The sequence below is a fragment of the Periplaneta americana genome, chromosome 7 (genome assembly GCF_040183065.1).
Source record: "Periplaneta americana isolate PAMFEO1 chromosome 7, P.americana_PAMFEO1_priV1, whole genome shotgun sequence".
Taxonomy (NCBI): Eukaryota; Metazoa; Arthropoda; class Insecta; order Blattodea; family Blattidae; genus Periplaneta; species Periplaneta americana.
In genome coordinates this window covers 8819348-8836054 of record NC_091123.1, presented here as the reverse complement: position 1 = coordinate 8836054, position 16707 = coordinate 8819348, and the positions used below count along the sequence as shown (strand labels likewise).

The 16707-nt window shown below is 35.2% G+C and overlaps 1 protein-coding gene across 9 annotated transcripts in view; it reads right to left on the bottom strand.

Annotated features, from left to right (window-relative positions):
- Positions 1 to 6680: 6680 nt before the first annotated feature.
- Positions 6681 to 16707, bottom strand: part of Pkn (serine/threonine-protein kinase N) — a 251712-nt gene continuing 241685 nt past the window's right edge. For all 9 annotated transcript variants that reach the window (XM_069830226.1, XM_069830222.1, XM_069830223.1 and 6 more), the window contains one exon: positions 6681 to 14799. In XM_069830226.1, the coding sequence (XP_069686327.1) occupies positions 14656 to 14799 (144 nt within the window). In that variant the 3' untranslated portion in view covers positions 6681 to 14655. The remainder of the gene's footprint in view (positions 14800 to 16707) is intronic.

The window sequence follows — 16707 nt, the reverse complement described above, 5'->3', positions numbered from 1 at the left end:
CCATTCATTGATGAATAATTGCACAAATTAACAATTACAAGGAGATTCACGTCGCAGCATTTTTTCGAGCACACTACAGCATCACACGTGTTGGAAGAGACTACAGCTACTAACACGTAATCGGAACCGCGGAAATGGGAATGGGAAATAATCTGAGGAAAGCGAGAACACTGCACCCACCCACGTGGTCTGTGTTGCCACATGCACATTTTACAAGTTCAGTATCACGTACTTTTGAAGAATATCAGTTCTTGTAAAGTCATACTACCATTATTGTTCAAAGTTGCCAGTGGCCAATTTTTATGTTAAAAATAATGTAGTTTGGAGTACCTACTTTCAATTTCAAATATATTTGTACAAAACTGACAACTTGGCTGTTGCCCTGTCTAGTACACAATGAATGGAAGTGAATTTCAGGGTCCAAAAAGATCTGCGATACTAACGTAGAACTACTTCCTCTTTGTTTTATATAAACCCGACTTTAACTTTCAAATATCCTTGAAAGTTACAAACCATGAATAGTAGCCTATATAAAGTGCAATGAATAATATTTTTGATTTATAATTTTTAAAAAGTTTATATTATGGTGTCTTTCATAGCTTTGCGTTAAATCTGTTTTTATTGTGCCTCCTCCTAGTTGTGTTATAGTCTGGTTGAATGCAAGATCGCTAGATGGCAGCGATAGCGAGCTTGCTGCACGACCAGTCGGTTTCTATTTCCCGCCCATGCGCTGATTCAGAGGAGGATCTCCTCCTTCTCCGTTCATTTACTCGCTTTAAAACTCTGCTTCTTTCTCTGGCCGCTAGTGCGCTGTTGTCTATGTGTGCTAACTGCAGTAAAGGAGGAATGGATTGACTTTCCTCCACACAAACAATCTCGCATCTTTCTCACAGTTTTCTAGCAGCACATGAGTGCGCATCGTTTAAAACTCGATCAGCCGAGGTTTTCTTATAGCTGTGAACTTAAAAATTATCGAATCTTCATTGACTTTCAAGGTACATATTTTATTTGGTATTTACTTTCAAAAGAAGAAAAATGTTAGGAGGATGTTCCTCCCTTCCCTCCCCCGAGGAACCGCCACTGGCAGTTGTTCTTTCATATGCCAGTAAATCTACTGACATGAGCCTGTGGCATTTAAGCACATTTAAATGCCATCGATCTGGGCCGGGATCGAACCCGCAACCTCGAGCACTCGAGCACAGAAGACCAGCGCTATACCGACTATGCTACCGAGGCTGACTCTCGAATAACATTAATAAAATAGGTACATCATATTTACGATGTGAGTATGGATATGGTTAATTGTCTCTCACAACAATATTTGGTTCTGCTGGTCCTACATATTCATATTTACGATATGCAATGCACCTATAAACTACAATTAATTTGGGAATTCACCATTCATACACAAGATATTGTCTCGCTCTCTTGCTGCTGATAGTGCTTACTCGTAAAGCTGCTTTAGGATAAACTTTAAAGGAGGTGACAGTATGAACTAATATGAGTGATTACAGGAAGTGTGGTTGCGATAATTTCAAGAGAATTAATAATTAAAAAAAATTAAAAACTTAAAAATCGAATAGGATATAACATAGGTCCTATTTAAAAACATTTTGTAAAACTACAAATCTTTTAAAATGCAACATACGAGCAACTTAAAAATTACCATACACTAGCAGAAAGTTATTCATATCATACCGATAAATTTCTTTAATAGAACATTTCAGAACTAAGTTGACAAAAACAAATTCAACTAAACTGTGGTATTAATTTCCATATGAATCCAATTCTCTGTAATGATATATTACTACCATTTTATAATAATCCGTGGCGCTACAGCCCGTGAAGGGCCTAGACCGACCAGCCGGCTGCTGGCCTCACGCCCACATGCCGAAGCAGAGGTGGACGATCATCCAACCAGAATGGAGGTATCGTGTGGTTAGCATGATGATCCCCCCAGCCGTTATAGCTGGTATTCGCAACCGGATTTCGCTACCTATTGTAGCTCCCCAAGTACATCACGATGCTGGGTGGGCACCGGTCCCATACACTGGCCGAAATTTCATGAGAAAATTTCTTCCCCCATGAGGAGTCGAACCAGCGCGCATTCCGTAATGCGAGTCCTAGGCGGGATGCCTTAGACCACGACGCCACGGCGCGGGACTACTACCATTTTATCCATTACAATTATTTCAAACAACTCGGCATCTTACTGATGTGTGAATCGTTTCGATTAGAATTGCATTGTTGACTCGATACTAAGCCTAATGGAATGAGGATGCAATTATGAAGTAATTAACGATTAGGTTCTACCTTGTTAAATTTAGATGTGGGGAGTATAAAGACAGAAATAGTTAATTTAACACAGTCTAATTCTGAAGTATGGTACTGAACTGTGGTGTTAATTTCCAAATTATGAAGTAATTAACGAGTAGGCTCTACCTTGTTAAATTTAAATGTGGGGAGTATAAAGACAGAAATAGTTAATTCAACACAGTTTAATTCTGAAGTATGGTACTTAACTGTGGTATTAATTTCCAAATGAAGCCAGTCATCTTTAATATCATGATATACATCACAGTCTAGTATATACAGTCACGAAACTCAATACGTAGTAAATATTCATCCTTAGATAGTTGCTAACCACTAGGATCACTACCATCGCCTCATTACAGACGATGCAAAATAGTACCGGCACAGTCTATTGTTCCTAGCACCCTCATAAACTCAAGCTTCGTGACTGTATATACTAGACTGTGATATACACCATGTATCAAAAAGATGGACCCAATTTCATAGCCTTATATCTCTGCACTCACAAGTTGCCCGTGAATGACATATCACTTGAAACAGCACGTCATAGAGTTTCTAATAACCAATGTTTGATGTCTCTCCCATCACAATAATAGCTGCTAAATTTACTGACTGCAGTTATACAGGAATTTTCACTGAATTAAGACTAAACGTTTTAGTGAGTAAAAATAAACGTGTTGTCTGCAAGAAAGGTTTACGGCCTTCTTTTTCGAGGAAAACTTACCTTGAAATGTTGTAGAACTGGCTTTTCTCATAACTTCATGAAGAGACTTCATTTTCCAGCACTACATTGGCACTGGCAGGTTCAACAGTTTCTAAATGACACGCTGCCTCAACGTTGGATAGTTTGCACGGGGCCTGAAGACTTAGAACTACTCTTGGCCCCCAAAGTCCCCAGACATTACACCGTGTGACTTTTTCTTGTATGATTACGTAAAAGACTGTGTTTTTGTTCTGCTATTACAACACATATGGATGACCTCAGAAACAGTATCATAGCAGCAGTGAATTCAGTGGAAAAAGGTACTTTGAGAAGAGTTTGAGACGAATTCAGCTATCACCTCAATGTTGTTCGTGCAGCAGGTGGAGGGCACATAGAGCAGTTATAACATCGTGAGTAAAACTTGGCGACTCACTAAACTATTTGCAATTTGTTGTGTAATTATAACTTATTGCCATTGCGAAATATGGGCTTTGAAATTGGGTCCATCCATCAATGTATTATCATTCATTACAATTTCAAACATCTCATTGACGTCATACTGATGTGTGAATAGTTTCAACATCAATTGCATTACTGTCTTAAGATTAGGGCTCATGAAATGAGAAAGCAATATTATGAAGTAATTAACTAGAAGGCTCAGACTTGTTAAATTTAAATGCAGGGAGTATGAAGACAGAAATGAAAACAAATATCAAACTTTTATTTCAAATATGAAACATCCTTACAACCCAATCATGCTCACAATAACAATCACGAACTGCATAAAAGTTTCACGCAATTGTAGGGATTTCAATGAATCCTCTGTCACTTTTTAAAAATGATTATTAAATAACACTGTATCAACTATGAGGATAACTAGGAATTGGTGATAATGGGATGAGACTGAGGTTTTGTCAGAATTATCTGACATTAGTCTTATAGATGGAGAGACCCTCGAAAAAAAAAATCCAGTCTGGTAATTAGCCCAAGTGCCTTTGAGCACACTTGCTAACCTCTAGACCACGTAGCTGGCTGCTTGTGTTTATGTTAACAAGATGTTTGTTCATTATCATTATATTCTACAACTTGAATAAACTTCCCATATTTGTTTCAAGAACTAAACTTCTATGGCAGATAACAAATTAAACCATTGTCTATGCATTGAGACACTTTTGTACAATACAACATGTAATAACTATTGCGCCTTTTGTAGCCTGATGAATGTTCTTTTTACATACTCAACATATTTGCAAATCTGTGCGCATTAAATTTGGTGTGATACCTAAATGAGTAAGATGACTTCTCACATTTCCCAAAGACGTTTTTTTCAAGTTGTTATTGTTAGTATTGCTGCTGTTGTGTGTATGTCTACTAGAGTCGATGGCAAATGGGAAGGCGGTCGTCTGCTAGCATTTGGATTGAGAGAGACAACTAAGAGACAGCAAGGCATTGTACAACATTGCCACATCGTACTTCATGTACGCATGCAATACAAATAGCGCTGGAAAGAATTTAAATTCTCAAAAGATAATAATGACGTTTGCCATTGATTACTGTAAGCATGACACCAAACAACCTCCTTTCCTTCATTAACAATATTCTTTGCACGGATTGAATCCCACACCACATGCTTCTGCAGTCATTTCTTGCGCGTTTACAATGTTGCAGCCAGCACCGTGATGGCCACCAGCGTTCTGCTCGTCAACGTTTATTAAAATAATTATACATCTTAACAACTATTTCCAGTGCCCACCTGTGCAGTACTTGTCTTTTTGCAGTCTCTCCTTCAATTTATTTATCTTACACACACAGTATATGTTAGTTTACTTATTAAATGTATTGAAACACGTGAACAAATGAACTCGGGAAGCACCTGTTACAGACTGATTTCGATCGGTTCTACTGTAAAAGCTTGTGAGTCACATACCAAAAATTGTGCTGAGAAAGACAGACTATGGCGCGATGTCACATTCTTAGTCAAAACATGGCCAACATTGAACAAGTTTATATATAAATGCACGTTTAACTTGAGTTTAATATAGCAATTCCTTTGTTTTTTAGAACTTTAAACATGTATTTATATTAGGTGATTGTCAAGATGGCCATGACTTAGACCATGATAATCACGTGACTCTGATTCGTGCCAAAGCCTGTCTTTCTTGCTACCCATGCCAGAAATGCTACGGCGCATATAGCAGATGACCACCTTCCCAAATATCGAGTCTAGGTGGCATATTTTCAGTGACCCATTAAATTCTAAATGAAATGCATTTTAGTGAATAAAAATTACTTCATTTAAACAAATGTTCCTACGTGTTGTTGGAAATATATCTTGGATATTATTTTCTGAAAGCAATATTCTACAGATGTCCATTGCATTGCATTGTGTCAATCACTTGCAGAAGCTTTCCAGCACCTTTTCGAGAAGCTAGGGATTGATATTGTCAATTTCCTCATGAATGCATGCTTTAAAGTGGTCGATGTTGCAGAGTCTACAAAAGAAAATTCTTTCCTTCAGGTAGCTGCATAAAAAGAAATGAGGAGTGGTAAGATCAGGGAACTGAAACAGCCAAACTGTCCCAGAAATAATCCTCGCAGTGTGTCCATACTCAGATGCATAGTGTGGTTTGTGTTGCCTTCTTGTTTGGATCACAAGTTTTTGCAACTAAATCTGCCAATGTTGAAGCTCTGGAATAACAAAGTTGTTAACTGCAGGCAGAATGAGCTGGACTCTGCACCATGACTTGCACACACTCAACATTCTCAGGAGTTCCAATAGTTTTTGAGTGTGGTGTTGTTTGTTTACAACTGATCCAGTTTGTCACTATTGTTGTACCCACCAATATATTGTTTTCCATTAAGGAGTTCTTCCCCAACCATGTCCATCACCAAACTCTCTTATAAAAGCACTTGACATCAGCAAAACTGTTGGGTTTTACTAAACACTCAATGCAAAATATACGTTGTTGCACCAGCCACCTATACATTGCTACAAAATTCCAACTACACACATTTCTCATTCCCTCAACAACTGATCTGTAAAGCCAACTTACAATTTGGTCACTGAAAATGCGCCACCTTTGCATATTCGAAATATAACTTTATTATTTACACAAAGCTGTTTAATGTTGAAATCAAACTCTCAAACTGGTGTTGAAGAAGGAATTTTGAACTCGCATCACAAACTGAACACTACAGGCTTTACCTTCAAGATTTGGTAATATTGGTTTCTTCTGTCAGATCAAATCCAGCTGACTTCATCCTAGAAAGCAATTATCTTATTTAATGAAACAGATTCGTTTCTCCTCCTGTTTCGTCCATATAAATATTGCATCTTAGATACTATGTTATATTGATCTCTGAAGAAGGAAGTGGAAAATCTGAAGTAAAGAAAGGATTTTAGGATATGTCTGGATTTGGCAACACTGTACCTCATGCAATCTGCATGTACTTCTGTTGCGTAGAATAAAACTAGGAAAAAATATATAATGCAACAAACAAAAACAGATTACACAGTTGTCCTGTATTTTATTAATAAATGACAAAGTGTTTATATAAAGCGAATTCGAAATTCTCTACAAAGTTAAAAAAAATCACTGAAGTAGCAAAAGTTCATTGTGAGGATCCATACAGACTGCACAAGGCAAGAATCAGTACCCAAGAGTCAGTTCAAATGTTATATTCTGTATTGTCAATAAAATAGTTCATTGTAAGTGACACCCAATAGGTCCTTGCTGATATGAATACTCTATGATACAATCTTTGCTCAAATTCGTACGCTTATATGAATACAAGTTCAAAGCAAAAGCTGCCATATTTATTGGTGGAGATTGCAGTGGTACATGAGCAGTCTGACACATTTATTGCACTCTTGTAAACCGCGTTGAGATAGTAAGAGGTAATTTAAAACACAATGAATGAACACAAGTCAAACTAAAATTTTATGTAGTGATTACAGTTGCAATGCTTACTTACAACTTTGCGAACGTAAAATCGGAGTTAAAACAATTGACAGGTGCAGAGCTTTACATAGAATTATGTATGGGAAGGTGTCATCAACCAGTGTCTTTGCTGGTGTACGTATTTCGAATCCCGTATGTGTTTTTAACATTTTTCAATTACGTTTTGAATAGGCATATATGAGTAGCTTAATATCAAAGACGGACATCTGACCTCAATCGAAATTTAGATAGCTGTGGTTTTTTATACAATTTTTCATGCTCTTTCCGGTTATAGTGAAACCATATGCGAACTCTCACACTACATTTATAAAATAAATTGTGTTAAACATTACAAAGAACACTGTGAATTAAAAAATTGCCTCTAGATCAAAACTATAGAGACGACAGTTGTCCGTCTTTGATATTAAACTACTCATATATATATATATTATATAGTTTGTTGAAACTTATCACATCCTCAGCATATGGTGATTTGAATACTTTGAATAGCAGATGCTTTTGTGAACTTCTGTGCAACATTTCACTGAAAATGGAGAAAAACTGAATTCATTAGAGCATTTTGAATGTTACAAAATGTTGAAGATTGGAAAATCGAGAAAACGAGTATCAAAGTACAGCATGTATATGATATATACTATCGATATCCTTTGTTTCCTATACAGGTCTACCACACACATTTATCTCTTACATAACAGCGCGAAATACGAACTGAATAAAAAGTAAAATTAGTTAGAATGAGGAACAAAGTCTGTCAGAATGACAGCTGAGTGTCACTTTAAAGGGCTGCAGCTCCAGACATACCTTTAAATTCGTCCTAAGGGGCTTCAAATTGTCATAGGACCAAAATAAGTACAGATTTATAAAACTGAAACATTATTTAATTTTTTTGAGTTAAAAACAAAATTTCTATTTTTAATGGTTTTTTCGTTATTTTCACCGATCCGTAACCTCAGCCTTCTTTACCCGTACACCATCGGAAGCAAAGATGAACTTTCATTCTGACACTTTCATCTGTTTGGAACAGGTTGTTAAACGGAACAGTTTCAAAGTAACAGTTCAGGAATTTTTGTCCCATCTCTAGTCTTTTCGTTTGTGAATAGTAGCGGCAAGAGGGTATTACATTTTTATGTGATGTTCAATTCCCAAGTTAACCTCCCCTCTTACCTACTGAGGAGAAAGACGTAATTCTGCGTCAAAAATGGATGTGACAATTATATTAAATTTAGATGATGAAGAAATAGACATCTGGAAAAAAAAAATGAACAGGAAAAAAACAGGAAGTCACATTATGCCGAGGTGAGACCAGACTTCAAGATCTTTGCCTGATATACACTTTCTTATTGCAATGAATCAAGACATTATTAATCAAATTCGACTCTCAAGTGCTGAAATGTAATTAAAAAGGAACAATTTGAATAAAAAGGTGATGCACATGGGAGTACATAGGTAGAGCTCGCATGCTTTCTTGACATCGCTGTGACGAGGAGATGGCATGGTCAGCATCACACTCCGACTGCCTTTTCAAACCAAACGTAATGATAATAAATCTCCCATGTTTATCCTTAATGTATATTTATAAATTCTGCACGTTGAGCCAATGTCCCGTAGAATTAAAGTAATAGTAGTGATATATATAACATGTACATAGGTCAAGAGTAAATATATGCAGATGCAATAGAATAAATTTCATAAATGAAAAAAAGTGACAATGTCATCGATAGAGTGCTTTAACATTATTTTCAAACGTTAATGATGTATACACTGTCTATACAGTTGACTATGCATATTGATTTAAAATGAAAAATCAATTATGTGTAAATACTATCCCTCTGTACGTTTCACAAGGAAATTGTGTAAGGAAAAATGTTAAAGGACTGAAAATACATAGAAATACACCAACTATTTTATTTTCTTAATAGGTTTAGATGAATTAAATAAAACCTCACAATGTAACTTTATTTGCTTCTGAATTTTGCCTTCCCTAATGTACAAACACTATTATTTAATTTTGTGTTATTTCTGCCAGGGCCCCATGAAGCTTGATGTGTGAAATTCGATGTTAAGTACAAGAGAAATAAATGACTGTAGAAGAAACAAATGTAAAGGGCCCCATACACAGTAAGATTTACCTGGAGGTAAGTCTGTGCAAACCTAAATCCAGAGGCAAGTCTCCTCGTGTATGGCCAGAAAGTATCAAGGCTTTTGGCCTTTTGGCCTTGAGATAAGTCTCCAGCTACGGTTACTTGGAATTTTCCTACTGTAGTGTTCTCCAATTAAGTGGCAGAAAAAGTAAGCATAGAAACAAATGGTATCGCAAGCATCTGGTCGAAATTTCATTGTTGTGTTTTGCAGATCTCTGTACGGGAATGGCGGGAAGCTATGAAAGTTCAGATTCATGGGGCTATTCTCATGCATTTCTCTTAGAATTTATAGAAATGTGTTAATATTTTTCATGGAAAATCAAATAAGTATTACTAATACTTATAACAGCAAAACTGTAGATACACTATTTAAAAATGGTGCTAAGAAATCACTTAGAAATGAATGCATAACCATGGAGGAATAGTATGTCTCGAGTGATCGCATTTTTCCATGGGAAATAACTTCAACGACCTCTTATGTCTTCTTGGTGAACTATATGTCTAGGAGGTAAGTCTGAGCATGTATGAGCAATCATCCAATTCAGACATACCTCCGGAAAATAAGTCTGTACAGACTGACCTCAGGTAAGTCTTTACGTGTATGGGCTCTTAAAATGTTAAATAAAGCAAAAGAAGTTACAGTCCCTTAACATTCTTCCTTGTAACATTTTCCTGTGAAACGTATAGGGAAGACAGTATTTACAAATAACTGATTTTTCCATCTTAAATCCCAAATTATTGCAAACTGTGTTAAACAGCGTATATAATGTAACTCCTTAGAAGCATAAAGTGACGATCTAGGATGAACAAAAAAACGAGCACTGACATATAGCAAATTTTATGTTATTTCTGTCAAAGCCTCATGAAACTCGATGTTAAGTACAGCAGAAAAAAAAATTGACTGTAGAAGAAACAAATATAAAATGTTAAATAAAACAAATGAAGTTACAGCCCCTTAACATTTTTCTCTGTACTGGTAACATTTTCCTGTGAAACATAGAATGAAGATAGTTTTTACAAATAATAGATTTTCCATGGTAAATCCCTAATTATAGTTAACTGTGTTACAATGTAACTCCACAGAAGTACATAAGTGACAATATGGGATAAACAAGACAACTCTAGCACTGAAATACACAGCAAATGGAGATGGAACAATAATTGTAGGAGATGGAATATGTTTTACAATTTGGAACTACAGTTCAGATCTCAATGATATATAAGCTAAGAAAATTAGGGTATATGTATACAATGTCGAATATGTTGACATTTCGAAATTCAATTCATTATATTTCGATATTAACATCGTGACTTGTGTAATACATAAACTTGGCACAAGACTGAGTTCCTTCAGTTTTCTGTTCTGCTACTATTTCGAACATTTCTAAATACCAAATATGTAACAATGTCAGACCAGTTTTAGAACAGTCAGATGGAACAGTATAATTCACGGAGTTACAGTGATATTCAAATGTTTATTTCTGAGGTAATTTTGAATAAGGAAGTTCAAATGAATGTGTGTCCAATTCGGAATAGTTACACAGTTTATTTCATTTTGAGAAATAGTTAATCACTGTGAACCTGCTTGAATTCATCTGTGTTTTACCAAATGTGGCCTGACCAAACGTGTGTAATGAGAAATTCAGACATGCAGCCAACTCAATTGAAGCCAGAAGTGGTTGTAATTGCTTTGTAGGGAGAGAAAATCCTCTGCTATGTACAAGTACACCAGTTATAAATGAGTGATTATTCTGTTATGTTTCGGGAAATAAAACCACATTTTTAGGCTAAAATACACTAAAATGTTACAAAAAAAACGCTTTAGACATGATGTATCGTAAGAACATACTTGAAGTTTATTGTGGCTTTATAGACTCATATAATAGGCCCTGTTTTACATGAAGTTCATTAAATTATAGTAAGTAATGGTGACAATCACTTGTTAAAACATATAAAGTAAATTTACGCAGTGTAAAAATTATGTTAACATAATTTTAAATTTGTAATGCGAGTTACAACATAGATATGAGGAATGTGGACAAAATTTTCCATTTCTCACTGTGTTACTTATTTCAAGCAAGCTTACAAGCAAACTGACAATAACACAAGTATTTACTTGACGTTATAAGCAAACTCTATTATTTATTCGCACTCTTAAGAGCTCAATGAAAAAAATTAGTTTATTTGAAAGACATCAGTAAACACATGCGTGTATTTACTAACCTTATTTTTATTGACTTCATCTAAAGAAATAGCACTTCGCAAGTATTTGTTTTGATATTTTTTATTTCATAATTAATTACATAGAAGAGGTGTGGCTTGGTGAAATATACAAAAACTCTCACGACCTGAAGATCGAAACAGATCCAACTATTGAAACACTGAATAATCGACCACTACTTTCTCCTGCATTTTTCTTAAAGTCAAAATTGCTACAAACCATAACTATTGAGAATCAGACACATGTTTGCATCAATATCTTTTGCTCTTTTCTCCATAAATGCCAGTGTAACTTAGTGAACCTCTCTGCATATGGCTAAGAGAGAGTAATAAAGTAACAAGATATAACAAATATAAAACAATATTGTGACAAATCACGTGATTAAACAACTTAACAGGAACGGTTTCTAGAGTATCATATCAACGTACAACATTCATATATTTTAAATAATCTCATACTAAACTCAACAATGTCATATTCTTTGTGTCTAGGAAAAACGAACGTAACCCAGTTTTCACCCACCACAGCAATCTCCAAATGTTTACAACCCAGCATTCTGGGCCCTCCTTTTGTTAGACTGTGATACCCGCAACTTTTGCTTCAACTGGTGAGTTTTAGCACCATGACTGCCGCAAGTCCGAATCACAGCAGCTGCCATAACAGAGCTTCATTCACAACGAAAACAGGAAACTGTGATTATGCTATTCAATGAAGCTATTCACTAGTCCTTGACAACACAAGATGAAAACTTGCAAACTCCAAGGTTCTGAAGCTAATTTCCTGCCCAATCAATGAACCAGACAAGCATAACATACACAAAAGTTTCATTGATATCTCTTTGCTATTTGAAGGAAAGAGGTAGTAATAATCACTTTGTATATACTTGTTGGCCATCATATGGAATTTCGTGTGTATTTCATCAACTCAAACCTTCTTGTGTATGTGCATATAGCATAGAAGCTGAAAATGCCTCCTCCTGAGGAAAAACTGATTTTTCATAACCAATGCTTTTATGACAAAAAAAGATGTATAAAGATTCTATCTAAGAAGAAAATATCTGAAACATATTAGCAACTGTGATGTCAAAAGATACTACCTAATTTTGTTTTTCAGATATTCGTATTTTTTTTAATTATAATTCTTTCATATTTTTTTTTTATTATCTGTGCTTACTGCTTTACTATTAACAATGAAATGTGGTATGTTGAAATATGATATAAGAAATTAACAGAATGTCAAGAGGAAGCCATTTCCATATCCTAATGGTGTCTTTGTTACTTACACAAATTACGAACAAATTTGGCCTGGCTTATTAATCTAACATGATATTAGCTTAAAAAACTTCTAGTTTGCAAATTATGAATTCACTTTCTATATTAAGCACATATCTGGAATTGTGAGCAACTTCTTTGAACATAGTGTTCCTGCTAATTTCCACTGCAAATGAAGTCTAAAAGTCACTGGCACAATTATACAAATCGTAATACAAACAGCAAAGATGGAGGGAGCCCTTGCGGTTCCTCTCATCCTAAGTTAGGAGATATGTACACTTACTTCTATTACAAAATATGTATATACAAGTAGATGCCTTTACACAGGTCACTCATGTATTTACAATAATTCCCAGTCCCTTGTCATGAGGAGTGTGTACTGGGCTCCAGTGGCGTGCAAACAGAGAGCCGCCACTGACGCACTAATTACCTTTCTATATTGCTATGAGATGAGAAAGAGATCCTGCTACCGTCCGGAAGACTCACAGAGTTCCCGACACAACCGGCAACTCGGCAGAGAAGCCTTGAGTTCAGTAAATTTGAGCACTGAAGAGTTAGTTCTCACCCATCCTTGAATGAGGCGTAATTAAATAACATATACTTACATGTAAGTCCAAACTGTACACTTAACAATTTGCACAGCTGGTAGAGGGCACTGTTTACATCTTGCTCATACAAGACACGATAGAGGGAGAGGGGAAAGAGCTGGGCATCAGAAAGTAGTTATATTTCATAAATACTTACAAATAAATTATCACTGGGTGACTAATACTGCTTCCCACACAGTATTAGAACAGCAAGCTCATCTAAAAATGATTTTCCTGTCAATATGAAAAATCCTAATCCACTACGATCGAATCTCTATAAGTCGAACTTTCTTTATTCAACTTTTTGACTCTTAAAGTAATTTCATATACCCGGACATCCCCAATATGATACATATAGTAGAACCTCCATTAATTGTCGATATCTCGAAATAACTTCATATTTATAGATGGCTCTGATACGATAAATGCATAAATATTGCTCTATTACTTGAAATTCTTTACATCTCGAAGCAGCAGCTTTATTCCTTCAGTCATAAAAAAATTCTGTAACTCGAATTATGCAGTCAAAGTTCCAAACAAAAGACGACACAGGGTGAGTCAGGAGAAGATGAGGTTAACTTTAAACAGTTTATGATGCTTTAGCCATTTTTCAAAGGTACATTGAAAGAAAATAAGATGAAATATTTACTGCTGTTTGTGTGTTAAAAAAATACAGAAGAAAAAAGAATGTTGTAAAGAGACACAGAGTGAAGGAGGAAGAAAGTGTCTGATTTCTTTACAAAACTAAACATTTCAAATGCAATACTGAATTATTTTGTACCTCTTCATTACTGCAATTCAAGTAGAAATAAAAATAAGTCCTAAAAGTAAATATTTAAATGCTTATTAATAAGCTATTTACAAACTTATATACGGTGAAACTTTTCTAGCTCCTGAAGCACTTCGAGATATCGAAGTTCAACTACAATTTTATGCATTACGCCACTGATTCATGTTCGACTTCTGTAATTAGTCGACATCTTTCAATACCTAAATTAGTACAGCACGCCACTCCTTCAAGTATTAGAATCGCAAAGACAGAATGCGGTTATTAAGTTTGAGCTTTGCTTAACTTCAATTTACACGTGGAACAAAAACCGTTCCCAATACAGTATTATTAAAATATCTATTTTTTTTCTTGGAATATTTTATTATTTAAAATACTGCATAAGGAGGGCCCAGACTGATTTATATATATATATATATATTTATAAAAAGACAATATCATTAGGTAAGCAGCATACATCCACTGTCACTCGAGAACAAGAAATTTTACCAGATTTCCGACACTCTTACTGCACTATACTTGCAAATCTTATCCGGGTCTCCCGGAATCTACACCTTTGATTAAAATACTGGGTCGTTTGCACATCGCTGCCAACTGCAGTCTCTGACAAACGAAATATTGCACATGGCACAGCTAGTTATCACTTCCCTGCAGCGGTGCTCACTAGATGTCAGCACCAGTCCGCCATATACGTGAAGTCCTTAAACAAGGTCTGCTCATCATCAGTCAGGGGTCTCGGGTCCTTGGGGGGTGTGAGCTGGGGCTTCTCTGACGTGAACTCCTCGTCGAAGTTGCTTACGTCTTCCACAGAGTGCTACAACACATCATTATGTCGTTTCAGTCACAAATTTGAGTCTAGCCTTGCTAAGCTAATGAACACCAGTCTGCTTCAGAAATTGGGAATCACACAATCAGCTGCAAAATAAGCTATACCTCCTCTTGACAATACTGAATACTGATCATCTGGAGAGTAACCAAATTTCTTGGCCTACAAATCGACAATGTGTTAAATTGGAAAAATCATATTAAAGAAATTACTCCCAAACTAAATTCAGAATGTTTTGCTATTAGATCTATGCACGAGTTAGTAAATATCAATACCTTAAAAACAATATACTTTGCATACTTCCACTCGGTAATGAGTTTTGAAATAATATTCTGGAAAAATTCCGCAGATAGTAACAGCATATTCCTACTACTAAAAAGAGTATTTGGAATAACAGTAGGTGCCAAATCTAGGGAACTGTGTACGGCCATTTTCAAAAAACTACAAATAATACCCATGACTTGTCAGTATATTTTTTCATTAATAAATTTCCTCTATGTAAGCGAGAAAACTTTGTAACTAATTCAATAGTTCATAGTACAAATACTCGCCAAAAAATTACTTTCATACTCCATCGGCAAGTCTATTGTACTATCAAAAAGGAGTGTGTTACATGGCAGTAAACATTTTTAATAGCCTCACTGTGGATATACAAAATGAAACTCAAAACATAAGATTATTTGGAATCAAAATAAAGAAGTATCTAATTTCTAATACCTTCTATTTTGTAGGTGAATTTACGATATTCAACAACACTGCATGAATATTTCTGTCTTGTATGGATACTAAGCCCTTGTGTTGTACTAGTATATTGTAAAACTTTTCTGTATATATTTCAACTGGACTGTGACTATAGTTAAGACTTTGTATTACTATTGAGATTTTTTGACATGTTCAATATTCTAGCTGTGAAGTGATATACGAATACCATGAAATATAAATAAATAAATAAATAAATAAATAAATAAATAAATACAATACAATACAATCAGCAGGGGAAGGGGAAGCAACTTGGGTGACTTTAGTCAAGTAAATTGCAACACTGCAAATATACCTGTCTCACTCTTGCGTAAACTAGCCCTCAGCAACTTTAAACCCATGTGCACCCAAATCCATAGACTCTAACCATTAAATAAACTCTCAGAACTCCTCTGAAGGTGGAAAAGAGAAAGTTTCCCAAACTGACTTGTTGCAGTTTTTTTAGATTGCCAAATATACAAAATCTGAACAACTGCAATAGGCACTGTAGAACTTTCTGATTCTTCAAATTGAGCAAATGGAATATGCTGGGTTTCAGATCATCTTTCAGCAAGATGGACCACTGCTCCATTTTGTGCATCATGTGTAAGAAGAGTTAAATCGTCGATTTTCAAAGTAGTGGACTGGCACAAATGCACCCATTTCGTGCCCAACAGAAGTCCTGATCTTACCAGGGCCGGGTTTTTTTGTTATCAGTGATAAACGTAAAATGTGACAGAGATATATACCAAGAAGTATATGCGATTTTATTGTAAGTGTGACTGATATATGAGAGTAAATTTGTAGCGTATTTTTGTGAAAACTGACTATTTCTGTGAAAAATCTTAATTTGTGCAATAAAGATGAAAAAAAGGGCATTTTAATTATTATGTTCAAGGAATAAAGTATATTAGTTTTGAAGATGTTTACTGCAAAAGAATACGGAGACAAATTTGGGAATTAAATTGTTTATTTTCTTGAATGACCTACACTCTTACAGGACCATTGATGACTAAGTTTTTTAATAAAACTGAGTTAAGTAATAGTTAGGATGATTTACAAAGAACATTATTATTATTATTATTATTATTATTATTATTATTATTATTATTAACAGATTTATTTCGCCATGAATGTTGTAAATACAGTGCTGTGAAT